We start from the raw sequence: 22,517 nt of genomic DNA on the forward strand, positions 1-22,517 counted from the left end.
CTAACACTCAGGAAGTTTAAAAATTTTTTTATGGCAAAGGTATAGCCCAGACCCAGAAACTGATCATCTCTGAGGATAGGATCCAAGTTTCAGTGTTTCTTTGAAGCTTCTTTTCAGGTAGGTTCAAGGTTAAGCCAAGGCTGAGAACCTCTGCTACAAACCCTTACTTCTGCAAAGTATGATCTCCCAACCAAGAGCATCACTATCACTTGGGAGAGCATTAGAAATGCCAAATCCTAGGTCTCACCCCAAACCTACTGCATCAGAATCTGCATTTAATAAGATCATCAGGTAATTAGGATTCATGTTCAGTTTTCAGAAGCACTAATCTATAGAAAAAATTAAATGCATCACACAAACCTGGGCCCAATATCTATTTGTCGAATTCATGTATGTATTACTCATAAATTCTTTCATCAGGTATTCAGTGTTTATTATATGAAAATATGAACCAGACATGTATTCTACCCTCACGGAGACCACAGTTTAGTAAGAGGAATGCAGTTTGTTCATAATAATATATTCTAAGTTAAGGGCATCATAGAATGCTTGATAGAAGAAGTTACACTTGATTTGGACCTAGAAGGAGGACAGTTGGAGACACTTAAAAGATAAGTGACATAGTTTGAAAAATGGATAATTTCAGAATTAAATTTTCTATAGCAATTTGTTTAATCATACATTTGATGTATATTTTTTAGTCTTATTGTTGCCATGTGAATAAGACATATCATTACTGCTCCAGTGGCTTTAGAAGCCAGTGGGAAGACAAGAACTAAGCAAGTAAATCATTCATTAGTGTCAGTGTTGGTAGCATTGGGATGAAGAAGGATGGGCTGCTAGGAATCCATGTGACAGAAGGACCAGACATGGGCAGGGATGGGAGTTGTGGGGGAGGTTTCCCTAAGAAGATAACACCTGGCTGACAAAGGTTTAGCTAGACAGAGAGTGGAGGGAATTCCAAGCAGAGGGAACAGCATGGACTATAGCCAAAGCAAGTAGAAATGAACAAAAGAGCAAACCAATGAAAAGGATGTTCAGTAACACTCCATTGTTCAACTCTCCAATGTTTTCCATTGTCTGCTGAATTAGTTACAAGTAGCTTGGCCATCAAGCTTCCAGTCTTTCCTCTTGTTTGTTTTAAACAACTATACTGATACACAATTTACATACTATGAAATTTACTTATTCACTTGTTTTAAGTAATTCAGTGATTTTAGTAAACTTACTAGCTATGCAGCCATCATCCATATACGATCCCTTGTGCCCTTTTACAGTGAAGTCTCATTCCCACTGCCAGCTCCAGGCAGCCAATAATCTATTTTCTGTCTCTTGGGTAATACTTAAAAGTGGAATTGGGTGGCCATGTGGTACATTTATGTTTAATGTTTTAAAGAACTGTTGAACTCTTTTTAAAAGTGACAGCACCATTTTACAATCTCATCAGCAATGCATAAGGGATCCTGTTGCTCTGCATTTCTGGCAACATTTGCTGTTGTTAGTCTTTTTGACTAGAGTCATCCTAATGGATGTGAAGTGGTAACTCATTGCACCAACCTGTCTTTCTAATTTTATTTGCCAATCCCTTCACTTTAAACCTGCTTTATACCCAACAAAAATGAACCTCCTACTGTTGTTTTCAGTGGGGCTCCTTGATATCCCCAAATCATGCCTTTGTTTACTCTTTGAATGTATTACTTGACTAGATATTTGGGAGATGGGAAAAAGGGAATGGACATTTAGAGTTCAAATACTAGGATACAGAAGGCCTTTGCTTTCACAACAACAAGGACACATCCAAATCCCTCATACAAAACCAGCCACCATACCTTTCCAGACATCTTGCCTGTCATCTTAGTAACATTTGACATAAATTACTTGCCTAAGTCTGAGCCATGGAGATGCTCCTGCTTCCTCAGGAGAGAATGCTTATGAACTTAGAAATTACCAAAAGGAGAAATGGCTACCCTTCATATTATACCACAGAAAGCAGTAAAAATTTAAATAATAAAATCCTGTTACAAAGCCTTTAAGCCTCACAATTTAGAAACTGGCTTGTGGTAGCCAGCACATCAGGAAATGATTTATTCTTTAGAAGTGAAATTGCTAACAGTCCTGGGTTAATTATTTTTAAAAATGTTGTTGCTGTAATAAAAAGCAAAGATCTGGTAACCTTGCTTTATTTTCTTCTTGCTGACAGTGTTTTAATTATTTCAGTTTTGATTAGCACTTTTATTAGAAAATAGGAAGAAATTATGAGCAATTTATTTGGCAAAGGCTTAGTAGTTCACCATTGAAATCAATGGTTTAAATATGTATTTGGGACTATAACATTTTTTTTTTGTATTTTTCTGAAGTTGGAAACGGGGAGGCAGTCAGACAGACTCCTGCATGTGCCTGACCGGGATCCACCTGGCATGTTCACCAGGGGGCGATGCTCTGCCCATCTGGGCTGTTGCTCTGTTGCAACCAGAGCCATTCTAGCGCCTGAGGCAGAGGCCATGAAGCCATCCTCAGTGCCCAGGCCAACTTTACTCCAATGGAGCCTTGGCTGCAGGAGAGGAAGAGAGCGACAGAGAGGAAGGAGAGGGGGAGGGGTGGAGAAGCAGTTGGGCACTTCTCCTATGTGCCCTGGCCAGGAATCAAATCCAGGACTTCTGCATGCCAGGCCGACACTCTACCACTGAGCCAACCGGCCAGGGCCTATAACACCTTTTTAACTGTAATTTTTGTCTTGCCCAAGCAGATAACAAAGTTAATTATATAAAAATCAACCAACGCAGAAAGCCTATTGGAAGCAAACCACCATTCTTGACTCATAAACATGTGCTCCTGATGAATTAGTAGTCAGGTTTCCACTAATGTTGAATTTTAGTACTTCCACTTGTAATAGCAAAATGACTGCCTGCAATTTCTCAGTTATTTCAAAGTAGGTGGAATAACACATTGATGTCTCTTTCTGTCTCTTCTCTCTCTCTAAAAATCAATTAATAAAATTTTTGAAAAACAATTTTATTGGTTTCATTGTATTCATATGGAAACAGAGTTACAACACAATTTTATTCTGAAGGTTGAATTGAGTATAAAGTAGTTATAGGATGACGTCAGAGTAATGGCGGGGTAGGAAGCGATACCGATAAATCTCCCCCAAAACTCAACAAGATCTTCAACCAGAAACAGAAAAACCTATACTTGGAGCTTCCAGATTCTTCGCAATACACCCAAAGGTATGATTGAGTGAAAAATTGGCTAAATATATAACCAAACCCCGAAGGAAATAGGGAGTAAGAAAAGCTCCGCCTTCCTCACTAACCTAAACAGGGCGGCTTTCTCTGGTAACTGTGAATATAGAAACTGAGGCGGGCAAAGGGGGTGAATAGATCCAGGCCGCCGCAGCACAAACGGCCGAACCAGACTGTGGCTCGGAGATCCAAGCCGAGGAAAATCTGATCCTGTGGCAACCCGGGCAATACAAGCTAACACTCGCGCCAAACCCAAACAAAGAAAGACAAGCGGAGCGGCCATTTTACCCGGTCTCCTGGTCGGTGCGCAGTTAGTGGGAGAGAGATTTCTTCCTAAGCCCCGGAAGTGGGTTCCCGTGTTGCCCCACGGAGAGGCAGGGTCAGAGGCCTTTCTGTGGGCTGAGGGCAGCGTCTCTGGGCAGCCCCAGCGCCTGGGAGAGCCACGCGCGGGAGGGAGTGAGAACTAATTCCAAAGGTGGAGATTTTCCGTGCTGGAGGCTGTTTCACTCAGAGGGAACCGCGGCCGGCCTCATATCCTGGTTTGCGCGCGCAGATAAGGAGTGAGCGATTCCTCCGAGTGCCTCCGCAGTGCGCGCCCGTGTTATCGCAGAGAGGGGCAGAGTCAGGGGCCTTTGTGTGGGCCAAAGCGGAATCTCGGGCCGCCCCAGCGCCTTGCAAAAGCCGCGCACGGGGACGGAGCGAGACTCAATTTCAACGCTGCAACTTTTCCCTGCGGTTGGGGGTTTCACTCAGAGCGTGAGACTGCTGGCCGGATATCCTGGTTGCAGACAGTGAGTGAGAGTTTCCTCCAAGCGCCCCAGAAGTGGGCGCCCGCTTGTGTTACCGGATAGAGTGGCAGAGCCAGAGGTCTTCGAGTGGGCAGAAAGCCCGCCTGATTATGCTAGCAGCTCTGACTGACTGAGCCTTACCCAGAGCCCTGTGCTGAGTGGAAATAGAGTGGGGAGTTGCCAGCTCTTTGAGCCTCTTACTATCCAGGCAGAGGCAGCAGCAACCCCATAGCTGGATTATCAGGCTACTAATTGAGGAAGGAAAGACTAGGAGAAAGGCTCCAGGAACACGGACTCTCTCACTGTCGGAGCCTATAAATGCTAATGAGCCTCGACTCCCAACGAGACTAAAGCACAATACATGACATTGCCATAGAGACTTATCAACTGCAAACCTCTACCTGAGCATGCCAAAGGGGCAGAACCCGGGGTACAGAGTCACCGACCAGGAAGAGGGAGAGAAAAGAAAAAGCAAGAAGATAACCTCTCAAAATCAAGAATAATCTGCAGACTTTATAACCTATCCCATTTTATTATATTTGTTCGTTTGTTTCTCTTATCTTCATGCTTGAGACTTTTTTTTCCTCCTCCAATTTGGCCGATTAACTCTCTACCGGTCTTACTCTCTCCTCTCCTTGAACTACACTACCCATAAGTGTTACATCTCCCATTATCATTTCTCTTCTCTTCCTTTCTCTCTATGAGGGTTGCACTCCAAAACCCATAACTCTCTCTCTCTCTCTCCTTTCTTTTTTCTTCTTTTAGTGGTTCCCTCTTTTTTTCTCTCTCTCTCTTTCTTTTCTCCCTCTATATTAGTTTCTTCCTTTCTCCTTTACATCTCCTCTCATTCAAACCTCAATAACAAACAAATTATCTTATCTGGGACTCAAACCTCTGTTTGTGGCATTTTGGGGGGTTTGTACTTCACCTTTTTAACTCACTAGCAGTGCTCCCATCCCTGGCTCTCCATATTATCTAGTTCTTGTTCCACTAAATACAATAGTAAGTTTTTAATTTGTCCCCCCATTTTTCCGTTTTCCTCTTATTCCTCTCATCATAACTCTTAGAAAACCAACACCTAAAAGCAAATCATTTTATTCTTGACCCAAATTTTTTCCTTATTTGCTTTTTGTGGGTCCATACGCTCTTTTTTTTTTCTTTTTTATTTTTTTTTCCTTTTTTTTTTTTTTCTTTCTCTCTTTTTTGCCCCTTTATTACTTTTCCCCAATTCAGGCCCTCCATCACAGGCATTGTTTGTTATAACTCACAGTCCACCATAAGATTTTCTCAAGAAAGAGGGGAGAGGAGAGGAGAGGAAAAAAGAAGGGGGGGGAATAATTTCCTTTTTTTAAAAATTTTTATTTTATTTTATTTTTCTTTATTTCATTATTAATTTTTTTTTAAAAAAACAACTCTTTTCGATTTGTTATTTTTTTATTTTTTTTAACTTTTTATTCTTTATTAAATCTCATTAATACTATCAACAAAACCACCCTCAGATGCCATTAAGGAAGAGAAAATCGAATATCATGGATACAAAAGAAAGAGAGGTAACACAGCTAGATGAGGAAAAATCTATGGAGAAAAAATTTAATATATTGGAAACCTTGGAGCTAAATGACAGAGAATTCAAGATAGAAATACTAAAAATCCTCCGAGATATACAAAAAAACACAGAAAGGCAATATAGGGAGCTCAGAAAACAACTCCATGAACACAAAGAATATATGTCCAAGGAAATTGAAACTATAAAAACAAATCAAACAGAGATGAAAAACTCAATTCACGAGCTGAAAAACGAACTAACAAGCTTAGCTAATAGAACAGGTCAGATAGAAGAGAGGATTAGTGAAATAGAAGACAAGCAACTTGAGGCACAACAGAGAGAAGAAGAAAGAGACTCAAAAATTAAAAAAAATGAGATAGCCCTACAAGAATTATCTGACTCCATCAAAAAGAATAACATAAGAATAATAGGTATATCAGAGGGAGAAGAGAGAGAAAGTGGAATGGAGAACATACTTAAACAAATAATTGATGAGAACTTCCCAAGCCTGTGGAAAGAACTAAAGCCTCAAGTTCAAGAAGCAAACAGAACTCCAAGTTTTCTTAACCCCAACAAACCTACTCCAAGGCATATCATAATGAAATTGACACAAACCAACAGCAAAGAAAAAATTCTCAAGGCAGCCAGGGAAAAGAAGAATACAACATATAAAGGAAGGCCCATTAGATTATCATCAGATTTCTCAGCAGAAACTCTACAAGCTAGAAGAGAGTGGACCCCAATATTTAAAGTCCTGAAAGAGAGGAACTTTCAGCCACGAATACTATACCCATCAAAGCTATCCTTCAAATACGAAGGAGAAATAAAAACATTCACATATACAGAAAAGATGAGGGAATTTATCATGAGAAAACCCCCACTCCAGGAATTACTAAAGGGGGTTCTCCAATCAGATACAAAGAACAAAAAAAAAAACAGAGCCACAAGTAAAAGCTCCACCAAGAACACAATAAACCCAAATTTAAACTGTGACAACAACAAAAAGAAAGAGGGAGAGAAGATGGAGATTAACAGTAGCAAAGGACGATGGAGTGCAAAAGTACTCACAAAATAGTTCGCTACAATGAACAGGGTAGGAACCCTTTTCATTACTCAAAGGTAACCACCATTGAAAAAACCGCCACAGAAGCACATGAGATAAAAAAGATAGCAACAGAGGAAAGATGTATGGAATACAACCAAATAAAAACAAAAGATAGAAAAACGAAAGAGAAGGATCAAACAAGACACAAAACTAACAGAAAGCAAGATATAAAATGGCAATAGGGAACTCACAAGTGTAAATAATTACACTAAATGTAAACGGATTAAACTCACCAATAAAAAGGCACAGAGTAGCAGAATGGATTAAAAAAGAAAATCCAACTGTATGCTGCCTACAGGAAACTCATCTAAGTAACAAGGATAAAAACAAATTCAAAGTGAAAGGCTGGAAAACAATACTCCAAGCAAATAACATCCAAAAAAAAGCAGGTGTAGCAATACTCATATCGGATAATGCTGACTACAAGACAGGAAAAGTACTCAGAGACAAAAATGGCCATTTCATAATGGCTAAGGGGACACTGAATCAAGAAGACATAACAATTCTTAATATATATGCACCAAACCAAGGAGCACCAAAATATATAAGACAGCTACTTATTGATCTTAAAACAAAAACTGACAAAAATACAATCATACTTGGAGACCTCAATACACCGCTGACGGCTCTAGATCGGTCATCCAAACAGAGAATCAACAAAGACATAGTGGCCTTAAACAAAACACTAGAGCACCTGGATATGATAGACATCTACAGGACATTTCATCCCAAAGTGACTGAGTATACATTTTTCTCCAGTGTACATGGATCATTCTCAAGAATTGACCATATGTTGGGCCACAAAAACAACATTAGCAAATTCAGAAAAATTGAAGTTGTACCAAGCATATTTTCTGATCATAAAGCCTTGAAACTAGAATTCAACTGCAAAAAAGAGGAAAAAAATCCCACAAAAATGTGGAAACTAAACAACATACTTTTAAAAAATGAATGGGTCAAAGAAGAAATAAGTGCAGAGATCAAAAGATATATACAGACTAATGAAAATGACAATACGACATATCAGAATCTATGGGATGCAGCAAAAGCAGTGATAAGAGGGAAGTTCATATCGCTTCAGGCATATATGAACAAACAAGAGAGAGCCCAAGTGAACCACTTAACTTCTCACCTTAAGGAACTAGAAAAAGAAGAACAAAGACAACCGAAAACCAGCCGAAGAAAGGAGATAATAAAAATCAGAGCAGAAATAAATGAATTAGAGAACAGAAAAACTATAGAAAAAATTAATAGAACAAGGAGCTGGTTCTTTGAAAAGATCAACAAAATTGACAAACCCTTGGCAAGACTTACCAAGGAAAAAAGAGAAAGAACTCATATAAACAAAATACAAAATGAAAGAGGAGAAATCACCACGGACACCGTAGATATACAAAGAATTATTGTAGAATACTATGAAAAACTTTATGCCACTAAATTCAACAACCTAGAAGAAATGGATAAATTCCTAGAACAATACAACCTTCCTAGACTGAGTCAAGAAGAAGCAGAAAGCCTAAACAGACCTATCAGTAGAGAAGAAATAGAAAAAACCATTAAAAACCTCCCCAAAAATAAAAGTCCAGGCCCTGACGGCTATACCAGCGAATTTTATCAAACATTCAAAGAAGACTTGGTTCCTATTCTACTCAAAGTCTTCCAAAAAATTGAAGAAGAAGCAATACTTCCAAACACATTTTATGAGGCCAACATAACCCTCATACCAAAACCAGGCAAGGATGGCACAAAAAAAGAAAACTACAGACCAATATCTCTAATGAATACAGATGCTAAAATACTAAACAAAATACTAGCAAATCGAATACAACAACATATTAAAAAAATAATACATCATGATCAAGTGGGATTCATCCCAGAATCTCAAGGATGGTTCAACATACGTAAAACGGTTAATGTAATACACCATATCAACAAAACAAAGAACAAAAACCACATGATCTTATCAATAGACGCAGAAAAGGCTTTCGATAAAATACAACACAATTTTATGTTTAAGACTCTCAACAAAATGGGTATAGAAGGAAAATATCTCAACATGATAAAGGCCATATATGATAAACCATCAGCTAACATCATATTAAATGGCACTAAACTGAAGGCTTTCCCCCTTAAATCAGGAACAAGACAGGGTTGTCCACTCTCTCCACTCTTATTTAATGTGGTACTAGAGGTTCTAGCCAGAGCAATCAGACAAGACAAAAAAATAAAAGGCATCCATATCGGAAAAGAAGAAGTAAAGGTATCACTTTTTGCAGATGATATGATCCTATACATCGAAAACCCCAAAGAATCCACAAAAAGACTACTAGAAACAATAAGCCAATACAGTAAGGTTGCAGGATACAAAATTAACATACAGAAGTCAATAGCCTTTCTATATGCCAACAATGAAACAACTGAGAAGGAACTCAAAAGAATAATCCCCTTCACGATTGCAACAAAAAAAATAAAATACTTAGGAATAAACATAACAAAGAATGTAAAGGACTTATATAATGAAAACTATAAACCATTGTTAAGGGAAATCGAAAAAGATATAATGAGATGGAAGAATATACCTTGTTCTTGGCTAGGAAGAATAAATATAATCAAGATGGCTATATTACCCAAAGCAATATACAAATTTAATGCAATTCCCATCAAAATTCCAATGACATTTTTTAAAGAAATAGAGCAAAAAATCATCAGATTTATATGGAACTATAAAAAACCCCGAATAGCCAAAGCAATCCTAAAGAAAAAGAATGAAGCTGGGGGCATAACAATACCTGACTTCAAACTCTATTATAGGGCCACGACAATCAAAACAGCATGGTATTGGCAGAAAAATAGACACTCAGACCAATGGAACAGAATAGAAAGTCCAGAAATAAAACCACATATATATAGTCAAATAATTTTTGATAAAGGGGCCAACAACACACAATGGAGAAAAGAAAGCCTCTTCAATAAATGGTGCTGGGAAAACTGGAAAGCCACATGCAAAAGAATGAAACTGGACTACAGTCTCTCCCCCTGTACAAAAGTTAACTCAAAATGGATCAAAGATCTAAACATAAGACCTGAAACAATTAAGTACATAGAAGAAGACATAGGTACTCAACTCATGGACCTGGGTTTTAAAGAGCATTTTATGAATTTGACTCCAATGGCAAGAGAAGTGAAGGCAAAAATTAATGAATGGGACTACATCAGACTAAGAAGTTTTTGCTCAGCAAGGGAAACTGATAACAAAATAAACAGAAAGCCAACTAAATGGGAAATGATATTTTCAAACAACAGCTCAGATAAGGGCCTAATATCCAAAATATACAAAGAACTCATAAAACTCAACAACAAACAAACAAACAATCCAATAAAAAAATGGGAAGAGGATATGAATAGACACTTCTCCCAGGAAGAAATACAAATGGCCAACAGATATATGAAAAGATGCTCATCTTCTTTAGCTATTAGAGAAATGCAAATCAAAACGGCAATGAGATACCACCTCACACCTGTTCGATTAGCTGTTATTAGCAAGTCAGGTAATAGCAAATATTGGAGAGGCTGTGGAGAAAAAGGAACCCTCATTCACTGTTGGTGGGAATGTAAAGTAGTACAACCATTATGGAAGAAAGTATGGTGGTTCCTCAAAAAACTGAAAATAGAACTACCTTATGACCCAGCAATCCCTCTACTGGGTATATATCCCCAAAACTCAGAAACATTGATACGTAAAGACACATGCAGACCCATGTTTATTGCAGCATTGTTCACAGTGGCCAGGACATGGAAACAACCAAAAAGCCCATCAATAGATGACTGGATAAAGAAGATGTGGCACATATACACTATGGAATACTACTCAGCCATAAGAAATGATGACATCTGAACATTTACAGCAAAATGCTGGGATCTTGATAACATGATACGAAGCGAAATAAGTAAATCAGAAAAAAACAGGAACTGTATTATTCCATACGTAGGTGGGACATAATAGTGAAACTAAGAGACATTGATAAGAGTGTGGTGGTTACGGGGGGGAGGGGGGAATGGGAGAGGGATAGGGGGTGGGGAGGGGCACAAAGAAAACAAGATAGAAGGTGACAGAGGACAATCTGACTTTGGGTGGTGGGTATGCAACATAATTGAACGACAAGATAACCTGGACTTGTTATCTTTGAATATATGTATCCTGATTTATTGATGTCACCCCATTAAAAAAATAAAATTATAAAAAAAAAAAAAAAAAAAAAAAAGTAGTTATATTGCCCAACTAGAAGAGGCAATGAATGATCAAGAAAGCAGAGATTGTTGACAAATGAGCCTTACTGGAGAATCATTGAATTTCAGAGCTTCTAGAGCAGTGGTCCTCAACCTTTCTAATGCCGTGACCCCGCAATACAGTTCCTCATGTTGCGGTGACCCCAAACCAAAAAATAATTTTGGTGGCTACTTCATAACTGTAATTTTGCTACAGTTATGATTCAGAATGTAAATACCTGATATACATTATGTATTTTCCGATGGCTTTAGGCGACCCCACCGGGGTCGCGACCCACAGGTTGAGAACCGGTATTCTAGAGACACTAGCAATTATTCTATTTCTTTCCCAAATATTTTTACATGGAGAAGCTGTAGAATGCTGCTTAAATTCAATGCCTATTCTAAAAACCCTATCTACGGTCTTCAAGTTTCCTCCTCCTCTCACTTCTACAAAATAGTCTTGATTCAAAATTCATAGAGAAGTGAGATATCAACAATTTGAAGAATGCTTATAACAAGTATATTGAGGACCCTCAAAGAGATAAAGGAATTATATTCATAAAGTGATAAATTAGGAAAAACAGAAATGAACAAAAAGCAGATAGGAAAGAGAATGAAATAGAAATATTTGAAATTAGAAATATTATCATTGTAATTAAAAGCTTAACAAAATAAATTCTAGTCTCACATAGTTTGAAAGCTGGTGATTAGGGAGATGAATTTAACTGACCCATAATATATTAAAATGAGATGAAGGGAGAAAGAAAATAAGTCTAAAAGGAAATTTAGCAGACATATAAGGTCATTAAAAGACTCCAGTATTTGTCTAATAAATATTTCAAAAAATAGAATAGAGACAATATAATGCATGGAATAATGAAAAATGTAATGACTAAGAAAAGAATTAAATTTTTTTATAAATTTTTATTAATGTTAATGGGGTGACATCAATAAATCAGGGTACATATATTCAAAGAAAACACATCCAGGTTATCATGTCATTCAATTATGTTGATACCCATCACCCAAAGTCAGATTGTCCTCCATCACCTTCTCTAGTTTTCTTTGTGCCCCTCCCCCTCTCCCTTCCCCTTTCCCTCTTTTCCTCCCACCCCCCCACCTCCAGTAACCACCACACTCTTGTCCATGTCTCTTAGTCTCGTTTTTATGTCCCACCAATGTATGGAATCATGTAGTTCTTGGCTTTTTTTCTGATTTACTTATTTCACTCCATATAATGTTATCAAGATCCCACCATTTTGTAGTAAATGATCCGATGTCACCATTTCTTATGGCTGAGTTGTATTCCATAGTGTATATGTGCCACATCTTCTTTATCCAGTCTTCTATTGAAGGGCTTTTTGGTTGTTTCCATGTCTTGGCCACTGTGAACAATGCTGCAATGAACATGGGGCTGCATGTGTCTTTACGTATCAATGTTTCTGAGTTTGGGGGGTATATACCCAGTAGAGGGATTGCTCGGTCATAAGGTAGTTCTATTTTCAGTTTTTCGAGGAACTACCATACTTTCTTCCATAATAGTTGTACTACTTTACATTCCCACCAACAGTGAATGAGGGTTCCTTTTTCTCCGCAGCTTCTAAAACATTTGCTATTACCTGTCTTGTTAATAATAGCTAATCTAACAGGAGTGAGATGGTATCTCATTGTAGTTTTGATTTGCAGTTCTCTAATAACTAATGAAGATGAGAATCTTTTCATATATCTGTTGGCCATTTGTATTTCTTCCTGGGAGAAGTGTCTGTTCATGTCCTCTTCCCATTTTTTTATTGGATTGTTTGTTTGTTCGTTATTGAGTTTTATGAGTTCTTTGTATATTTTGGATATTAGGCCCTTATCTGAGCTGTTGTTTGAAAATATCATTTCCCATATAGTTGGCTGTCTGTTTATTTTGTTGTCAGTTTTTCTTGCTGAGCAAAAACTTCTTAGTCTGATGTAGTCCCATTCATTTATCTTTGCCTTCACTTCCCTTGCCTTTGGAGTCAAATTCATAAAATGCTCTTTAAAACCCAGGTCCATGAGTTTAGTACCTATGTCTTCTATGTACTTTATTGTTTCAGGTCTTATATTTAGGTTTTTGATCCATTTTGAATTAATTTTAGTACAAGGGGACAAGCTGTAGTCAAGTTTCATTCTTTTGCATGTGGCTTTTCAGTTTTCCCAGCACCATTTGTTGAAGAGGCTTTCTTTTCTCCATTGTGTGTTGTTGGCCCCTTTATTGAAAATTATTTGACCATATATATATGGTTTTATTTCTGGACTTTCTATTCTGTTCCATTGATCTGAGTGTCTATTTTTCTGCCAATACCTGCTGTTTTGATTGTCAGGACCCTATAATATAGTTTGGAGTCAGGTATTGTAATGCCCCCAGCTTCATTCTTTTTCCTTAGGATTGCTTTGGCTATTTGGGTTTTTTTTATAGTTCCATATAAATCTGATGATTTTTTGCTCCATTTCTTTAAAAAATGTCATCGGAATTTTGATGGGAATTGCATGAAACTTATAAATTGCTTAGGGTAATTTGGCCATTTTGATTATATTTATTCTTCCTATCCAAGAACAAGGAATATTTTTCCATCTCATTGTATCTTTTTTGATTTCCCTTAACAATGCTTTGTAGTTTTCATTATATAGGTCCTTTACATTCTTTGTTATGTTTATTCCTAGGTATTTTATTTTTTTGTTGCAATCGCAAAGGGGATTATTGTTTTGAGTTCGTTTTTTAATATTTCATTGTTGGCTATGGCCTTTTGTATGTTAATTTTGTATCCTGCGACCTTACTGTATTGGTTTATTGTTTCTAGTAATCTTTTTGTGGAGTCTTTGGGATTTTCGATGTATAGGATCATATCATCTGAAAAAACTGACACCTTTACTTCTTCTTTTTCGATATGGATGCCATTTATTTCTTTCTCTTCTCTGATTGCTCTGGCCAGAACTTCTAGTACCATGTTAAATAAGAGTGGAGAAAGTGGACAACCCTGTCTTGATCCTGATTTAAGGGAGAAAGTCCTCAGTTTTATGCCATTTTATATGATGTTAGCTGATGGTTTATCATATATGGCTTTTATCATGTTGAGATATTTCCCTTCTATACTCATTTTGTTGAGAGTCTTAAACATAAAATTGTGTTGTATTTTATCGAATGCTTTTTCTGCATCTATTGATAAGATCATGTGGTTTTTGTTCTTTGTTTTGTTGATATGGTATATTACGTTAACCGTTTTATGTATGTTGAACCATCCTTGAGATTCTGGGATGAATCCCACTTGATCATGATGTATAATTTTTTTTAATATGTTGTTGTATTCGATTTGCCAGTATTTTGTTTGGTATTTTAGCATCTGTATTTATTAGAGATATTGTTCTGTAGTTTTCTTTTCTTGTGCCGTCCTTGCCTGGTTTTGGTATGAGGGTTATATTGGCCTCCTAAAATGTGTTTGGAAGTATTGCTTCTTCTTCAATTTTTCTGAAGATTTTGAGTAGAATAGGAACCAAGTCTTCTTTGAATGTTTGATAGAATTCACTAGTATAACCGTCTGGGCCTCAATTTTTATTTTTGGAGAGGTTTTTAATATTTTTTTTTATTTCTTCCCTACTAATTGGTCTGTTTAGGCTTTCTGCTTCTTCTTGACTCAGTCTAGGAAGGTTGTATTGGTCTAGGAATTTATCCATTTCTTCTAAATTGTTGAATTTAGTGGCATAAAGTTTTTTGTAGTATTCTATAATAATATTTTGTATATCTATGAAGTCTGTGGTAATCTCCTCTTTCATTTTGGATTTTGTTTATATGAGTCCTTTCTCTTTTTTTCTTGGTAAGTCTTGCCAAGGGTTTGTCAATTTTGTTGATCTTTTCAAAGAACCAGCTCCTTGTTTTATTAATTTTTTCTATAGTTTTTCTGTTCTCTAATTCATTTATTTGTGCTCTGATTTTTATTATCTCCTTTCTTCGGCTGGTTTTGGGTTGTCTTTGTTCTTCTTTTTGCAGTTCCGTAAGGTGTGAAGTTAAGTGGTACACTTGGGCTCTCTCTTGTTTGTTCATAAAGGCCTGAAGTAATATGAATTTCCCTTTTATCACTGCTTTTGCTGCATCCCAAAGATTCTGATATGTTGTCATTTTCATTTTTCTGTATATATCTTTTGATATCTGTGCTTATTTCTTCTTTAACCCATTCATTTTTTAAAAGTATGTTGTTTAGTTTCCACATTTTTGTGGGGTTGTTTTCCTCTTTTTTGCAGTTGAATTCTAGTCTCAAGGCTTTATGATCAGAAAATATGCTTGGTACAACTTCGATTTTTCAGAATTTGCTGATGTTATTTTTGTGGCCCAACATATGGTCAATTCTTGAGAATGATCCATGTACACTGGAGAAAAATGTATACTCTGTCACTTTGGGATGAAATATCCTGTAGATGTCTATCATATCCAGGTGCTCTAGTGTTTCATTTAAGGCAAATATATCTTTATTGATTCTCTGTTTGGGTGACCGATGTAGAGCCGTCAGCGGTGTATTGAAGTCTCCAAGTATAATTGTATTTTTGTCAGTTTTTGTTTTAAGGTCAATAAGTAGCTGTCTTATATATTTTGGTGCTCCTTGATTTGGTGCATATATATTAAGGATTGTAATGTCTTCTTGATTCAGCGTCTCCTTAATCATTATGAAATGACCATTTTTGTCTCTGAGTACTTTTGCTGTCTTGTAGTCAGCATTATCAGATATGAGTATTGCTACGCCTGCTTTTTTTTTTATATTGTTTGCCTGGAATATTGTTTTCCAGCTTTTCACTTTGAATTTGTTTTTATCCTTGTTGCTTAGATGAGTTTCTTGGAGGCAGCATACAGTTGGATTTTTTTTTAATCCATTCTGCTACTCTGTGCCTTTTTATTGGTGAGTTTAATCCATTTACATTTAGTGTAACTATTGGCACTTGTGGGTTCCCTATTGCCATTTTATAGATTGCTTTCTGTCAGTTCTGTGTCTTGTTTGATTCTTCTCTTTTGTTTTTCTATTCTTTGTTTTTGTTTGTTTGTATTCCATACTTCTTTCCTCTGTTGCTATCTTTCTTAAATCATGTGCTTCTGTGGTGGTTTTTTCAAGGGGGGTTACCATTAATTAATGAAAAGGGTTCCTACCCTGTTCATTGTAATGCACTATCTTGTGAGTACTTCTGTACTCCATCATCCTTTGCTACTGTTAATTTCCGTCCTCTCCCCCTTTTTTTGTTTGTTTTTGTTGTCACAGTTTAAATTTGGTTTTATTGTTTTCTTGGTGGAGCTTTTACTTGTGGTTTTGTTTTGTTTTGTTCTTTGTATCTGGTTGGAAAACCCCCTTTAGTAATTCCTGGAGTGGGGGTTTTCTGATGATAAATTCCCTCATCTTTTCTGTATTTGTGAATGTTTTTATTTATCCTTTGTATTTGAAGGATAGCTTTGATGGGTATAGTATTCTTGGCTGAAAGTTACTCTCTTTCAGGACTTTAAATATTGGGGTCCACTCTCTTCTAGCTTGTAGAGTTTCTGTTGAGAAATCTGATGATAATCTAATAGGCCTTCCTTTATATGTTGTATTCTTCTTTTCCCTGGCTGCCTTGAGAATTTTTTCTTTGTCGTTGGTTTGTGCCAATTTCATTATGATGTGCCTTGGAGTAGGTTTGTTGGGGTTAAGAAGACTCGGTGTTCTGTTTGCTTCTTGAAATTTAGGCTTTAGTTCTTTCCACAGGCTTGGGAAGTTCTCATCTATTATTTGTTTGAATATGTTCTCCATTCCATTTTCTCTCTCTTCTCCCTCTGATATACCTATTATTCCTGTTATTCTTTTTGATGGAGTCAGACAATTCCTGTAGGGCAGGGGTCTCCAAACTTTTTACACAGGGGGCCAGTTCACTGTCCCTCAGACCATTGGAGGGCTGCCAAATACAGTGGTCCTCTCACTGACCACCAATGAAAGAGGTGCCCCTTCCAGAACTGCAGTGGGGGCTGGATAAATGGCCTCAGGGACCACATTGTGACCTGCAGGCTGTAGTTTGGGGACGCCTGCTGTAGGGCTTTCTCATTTTTTAATATTTTTGAGACTCTTTCTTCTTCTCTCTGTTGTGCCTCAAGTTGCTTGTCTCCTATGTCACTAATCCTACCTTCTATCTGGCCTGTTCTATTAACTAAGCTTGTTACCTCGTTTTTCAGTTCATGAATTGAGTTTTTCATCTCTGTTTGATTTGTTTTTATAGTTTCAATTTCCTTGGTAATATATTATTTGTGTTCATTGAGTTGTTTTCTGAGCTCCCTAAATTGCCTTTCTGTGTTTTCTTGTATGTCTCTGAGTATTTTTATGATTTCTATTTTAAATTCTCTGTCATTTAGCTCCAAGGTTTCCAATATATTAAATTTTTTCTCCATAGATTTTTTCACATCTATCTGTGCTACTTCTCTATCTTTTGTATCCATGATATTCGATTTCCTTTTTCTTAATGGCATCTGAGGGTGGTCTTCTTGATAGCACTAATGAGAATTAACAAAGAATAAAAAGGAAAAAAAAAGGAAAAATTTGGGAAAAAATAATAAAAAAACAATAATAATAATTTATTATTTCCCCTTTTTTTTTCTTCTCTTTCCCTCCTCTCCCCTCCTCCTTAGGAAAATGTCGTGATGAACTTTGAATTATATTATGGTAAATGGAACAAAAACTGTCTATAATGGAGGGCCTGAGTTGGGGGGAAGTGTTCAAGGGGCAAAAAAGGTGGTAGGGACCCAAAAAATGCAAAAAAGGAAATAATTTGGGCCAAGTATAAAATGATTTGCTTGTAAGTGATAGTCAACTAAGAGATATAATGAGAGGGATAATAGGGAAACAGGAAAAAAGAAAAAAAATTCTACTGTATTAAGTGGAGCAAAAACTATAATAAATTGAATGTAGAGCCTGGGTTGGGAGGAATGCTAATGAGTTAAAAAGTGAAGTAAAAAGCAACCAAAATGCCACACACACACACAGAAAAAAGAACACTTGAGTCCCAGCCCTGGCTGGTTTGCTCAGTGGTAGAATGTCAGCCTGGCATGTAGGAGTCCCGGGTTTGATTCCCAGCCAGGGCACACAGGAGAAGCGCCCATCTGCTTCTCCACCCCTCCCCCTCTCCTTCCTCTCTGTATTTCTCTTCCCCTCCCGCAGCCGAGGCTCCATTGGAGCAAAGAAGGCCCGGGTGCTGGGGATGGCTCTGTGGCCTCTGCCTCAGTCGCTAGGATGGCTCTGGATGCAACAGAGCGACACCCCATAGGGGCAGAGCATCGCCCCCTGGTGAGCATGCCAGGTGGATCCCGGTAGAGCACATGCGGGAGTCTATCTGACTGCCTCCCCGTTTCCAGCTTCTGAAAAATACACACACACACACACACACAGAAAAACAAAAACAAACAAACAAAAAAAACCACTTGAGTCCCAAATAAAATAATTTGTTCGTGATTGAGGATTGAATTAGAGGAAAAGTAAAAGGAAAAAAGAAGAAACTAATAGAGAGGGAGAAAAAAAGACAAAAGGGAAAAGGAAAAGAAGAAAAAAGAAAGAAAATGAAGAGAGAGAGAGAATTAAGAGTTTTGGAGCGTAACCCTCATGGAGAGTAAGGAAGAAGAAAAGAAATAAAATGACAAATGTAACACTTATAGGTAGTGTAGTTCAAGAAGAGGAAAGAAAGAGATGGGTAGAGAATAAAAGGACCAAGGTGGAGGAAAAAGAAATAATAATAATAAAGGCCAGAAGATGAAAGAAACAAAAGAAAAAATAGTGGAACAAGTTTAAAGTCTGTGGATTTTTCTTGATTTTGAGAGGTTAACTTCTTCATCCTCTCCCTTTTCCTGGTTGGTGACTCTGTACCCCAAGCTCTGCCCCTGTGGCACGCTTAGGTAGAGATTTGAAGTTGATGAGACTCTACAGCGATGTCATATATTAGTCTTCAATCTCATTGGTAGTCAAGGCTTGTTAGCGTTTGCAGGCTCTGACAATGAGAGAGTCCGTTTTCCTGGAGCCTCTCTCCAAGTCTCTCCTTCCTGGATTAGCAGCCTGATAATCCAGCTATGAGGCTGCCACTGCCTCTGCCTGGGGGTAAGAGGCTCAAAGAGCTGGCAAATCCCCACTCTATCCCCACTCAACGCAGGGCTCTGGGTAAGGCTGTGGCAGTCAGAGCCACCAGCGTAACTAGGCGGTGCTGGGAGCCAATTGCTCTCAAAGTGACTTTCTATGAGCCTACAGGCCTGTTCAGCACACCTAGCACTCTGTGGGACCACTCTCCCCAGGCTTTCCACACTTTGTAACCTGTTTTGGCTGGGAAGAAGATGTCCTAGTCGCTGCCTGCAGTACAGGTCTTAACATCTGCCAAGTCCCTCTTTTTAGCGAATATCCCTGAGTATGAAAGCTCTGCCAATCAGAAGTTGCCCCCACCCCTTTAGCAAGAGGCACTAAAAAATATCACGCCTCTTGTCTTGGATCACTGAACTGAGAGAGATCTTGTCAATTAGAGCCTCATAGGTCAGTTGGGAGGTGAGCAGACTGTGGGTTAAGCTAATTTCAGTGATTGGATCTGCCCATCCACTCCAGGAAGAACTGCAAGCTGCCCGCGCGCCCCTCCCCTGATGCTTGATTGTTAGCTTGAATGACTGGGTGAGGCGCCCCGCCCACCCAGAGAAGTTCAGGCATAGGGAAGTTCGCTTTGGCACACTCCCCGCGCCGCTGGCAGCTGCTGCTCGTGGCGCAGGCCTCGGCTTGAATGAACATCTGTGCCACAGTCTAGCTTCCTCCACACCCTTAGCCCCCCGACTCTCAGTTCCAAGTGAAAGCAGCCTTTGCTCAGGCTAGTGAGGAGGCAGAGTATTCCTTTCTCCATCTTATTTCCTTCAGGGTTGATTACATATTAAGTCAATTTTTTGCTCGATCCTACCTTTGTTTTTAGTATGTGGGACTCCCAGACGCTCCAAGGATAGATTTTTCTGTCTCTGGTTGATGAACTTGTTGAAATTTTGGGGAGATTTGTCGGTCGTGCTTCTCACAGCGCCATTTCTCTGATGTCACCAGATTAAAACTGCTATGAGGATCTCTGTCTTAACTTTTCAACTTGGCCATTGTAGAATGAAGGCAGCCGCAGACACTATGTAAATGAATGGACATGGCTGTGTTCAATAAAACTTTATTTATAAAAACAGGAAGGCAACAGGCTGAATTAGCCCCAGGGGCTATAGTTTGACAACTTCTGATCTAGAGAATTAACTACTGTATAAGTTTCCTTATATCTCTCCAGATATTATATATGTTTTAAACTATATATATAATATATATAGTTACCAATGGTTAACTGTTTATATATATGATGTATATTATACACACATACATAATTTAAAAAATAATTGAATCATACTTGACTTGAACTACATTTACTTTTCTGAGCATCCACTTTTGGACAATTCAGTACTGATCCATCATCATATATTAAAAAAAAAAAATCCCAATCCCATAGATGTCTCAATATACCTCTACGTACTGGTTTGGCAACTCACATAGTATTTCATTGTATACATGTATTGTTGTTAATATAACCACACCCCTAATTTTGAGTAATTAGGATATACACTAAAAACCTTATTTGCTAACTCCTTTTTACTCACAAATCCAGGCATCTTATCAGTCAATACAGGTCATGCAACTATGTGGAAAGAAAATTTTCAACATAAACTTTAGAAGTGTATTTTGTCAGAAAAAAAATATATATTTGAAATAGTGAACAGGTTTAAACATAAAAAATGCTCAGAGGCTTAGAAGTCAGAAAATTCAGGTTCTTAGGATCTTAAAATGTTTTTTCATTGTGTGACTATAGGGAAGGTCCCAACAACTTGGTGGGTCAATTTCTCAAAGAAATAATTAGAGATGAAAGCAATTGTCATTAGATCCTGTCACAAAAATACTGTGATTTTTAATTATGTATTAATTTCCTAGAGCTGCTATACCAAATTACCACAAACTTGGTGGCTTAAAGCAATAGAAATGTATTCTCTCTCAGTTCTGGAGTCCATAATTCTCAAATCAAGGTGTCAGTAGGGTGCTGCTCCCTCCAAAGTCTCTTGAAGAGAATCCTTCCTGGCCTCTCCCAGTTTCTCATGGCTACAGGCCATCCCTAGCTTGGGGCTGCATGATTTTAATCTTTGCCTGTGTCTTCACAAAATCCTCTCCTTTGTGTTTGTGGTTTTTCCTCTTCTGTCTCTTATAAGGAGGCTTGTCTTGGTATTTAGGGTCCACCTGGGTAATCCTGAAGATTACCTAATTTTATGACATCTGCAAAAATTCTTTTCCCAATAAAGTCACATTTACAGGTTCTGGGGGTTAGGATGTACACATATCATTTTGAAGTTCACTGTTGTTTTTAAATGTTCTGCAAACCCAGGGGGAATAAGTAATTCCTTTGATTCAATCATAACTGAGCTGAATGTGAATCAAAAATACTCGTTTGTTTTCCCGAGGTACTGGTATATATCTGAATCATCTCTAGTTTCTTTTAAACTCTATTTACATTCTTAAGTGTTAGCAGAGAAGGTTATCAGACAAAGTAAAACTTTAGTAACTTGCTTTTATTTATTTATTTTATTTAGACAATTAATTTTAATGGGGTGACATTGGTCAACTAGAGGACATAGATTTAGAGAAAACATCTCCTGGAGATGTAACTTGCTTTTCAACCAGTATTTTTACTTGGTTCTTTCCAAGCAGTCAATGTTAGAAGGATCTGAACAGCAGATTAGGGAGGCTTCTGGTTTGGAAGAACTGCTGCAAATCACACACTTTGAGGACTGGAAGCTATGGAGATGTCGACTGAAGCTGAAAAGTTTCACCACCCCAGACTCTCGTTCAGCATCCCATCGGTCCACCAGGTTTGCGGCAACTTTCTATGACATTGAAACGTTAAAAGGTAGGTGTATGTGTGTATGTGTGTATGTGTTTGTGTGTGTAAGTCAGTCTTTGCTTTCTCAGATAGTAACAAATGCACCAACCTCTTCCAAAAGTTTGAGCACGGCAGTATGTGTTAGAGAGAGGAACAGGGCTGTTCTATTTTTTAGCTTTGGTGTTAGTGGAGAATCCTGGTTTTCTGTATCTACTCAGTGGAGAAATACATTCAATGTGATTTTGTGATAAAAAATCAACACAGAAGAACACTTCAAAATATAGAAATATACTTAACCCAAAGATGTGAGGCAAAACAAACCTAGAAAGGTGGTTCTTTTTTATTTTTTTTTAGAGATAGAGAATGAGACAGGGACAGAGACAGGAAGGGAGAAAGAAGAGAAGCATCAACTCATAGTTATGGCACCTTAGTTGTTCATTGATTGCTTTTTCATATGTGCCTTGACCTGGGGGCTGCAGCCGAGCCAGTAACCCTTTGCTCAATACAGCGACCTTGAGCTCAATCCAGTGATCATGGGGTCATGTCCATGATCCCACGCTCAAGCTGGTGAGCTTGCACTCAAGCTAAATGAGCCTGTGCTCAAGAAGCGACCTTGGGGTTTCAAACCTGGATCCTCA

General features: G+C 37.9%; 1 protein-coding gene across 2 annotated transcripts in view; it reads left to right on the plus strand.

The window, feature by feature from the left end:
• VEGFD (vascular endothelial growth factor D) overlaps positions 1 to 22,517 on the plus strand; it is a 48,153-nt gene that overhangs the window by 10,169 nt on the left and 15,467 nt on the right. Inside the window, exon 2 of one of the 2 annotated variants that reach the window (XM_066249725.1) lies at positions 21,705 to 21,906. In XM_066249725.1, coding sequence (XP_066105822.1) covers positions 21,705 to 21,906 — 202 coding nt within the window. The remainder of the gene's footprint in view (positions 1 to 21,704; positions 21,907 to 22,517) is intronic. The other variant, XM_066249726.1, reaches the window with a different exon arrangement.

The sequence above is a fragment of the Saccopteryx bilineata genome, chromosome X, assembly GCF_036850765.1.
Source record: "Saccopteryx bilineata isolate mSacBil1 chromosome X, mSacBil1_pri_phased_curated, whole genome shotgun sequence".
NCBI lineage: Eukaryota > Metazoa > Chordata > Mammalia > Chiroptera > Emballonuridae > Saccopteryx > Saccopteryx bilineata.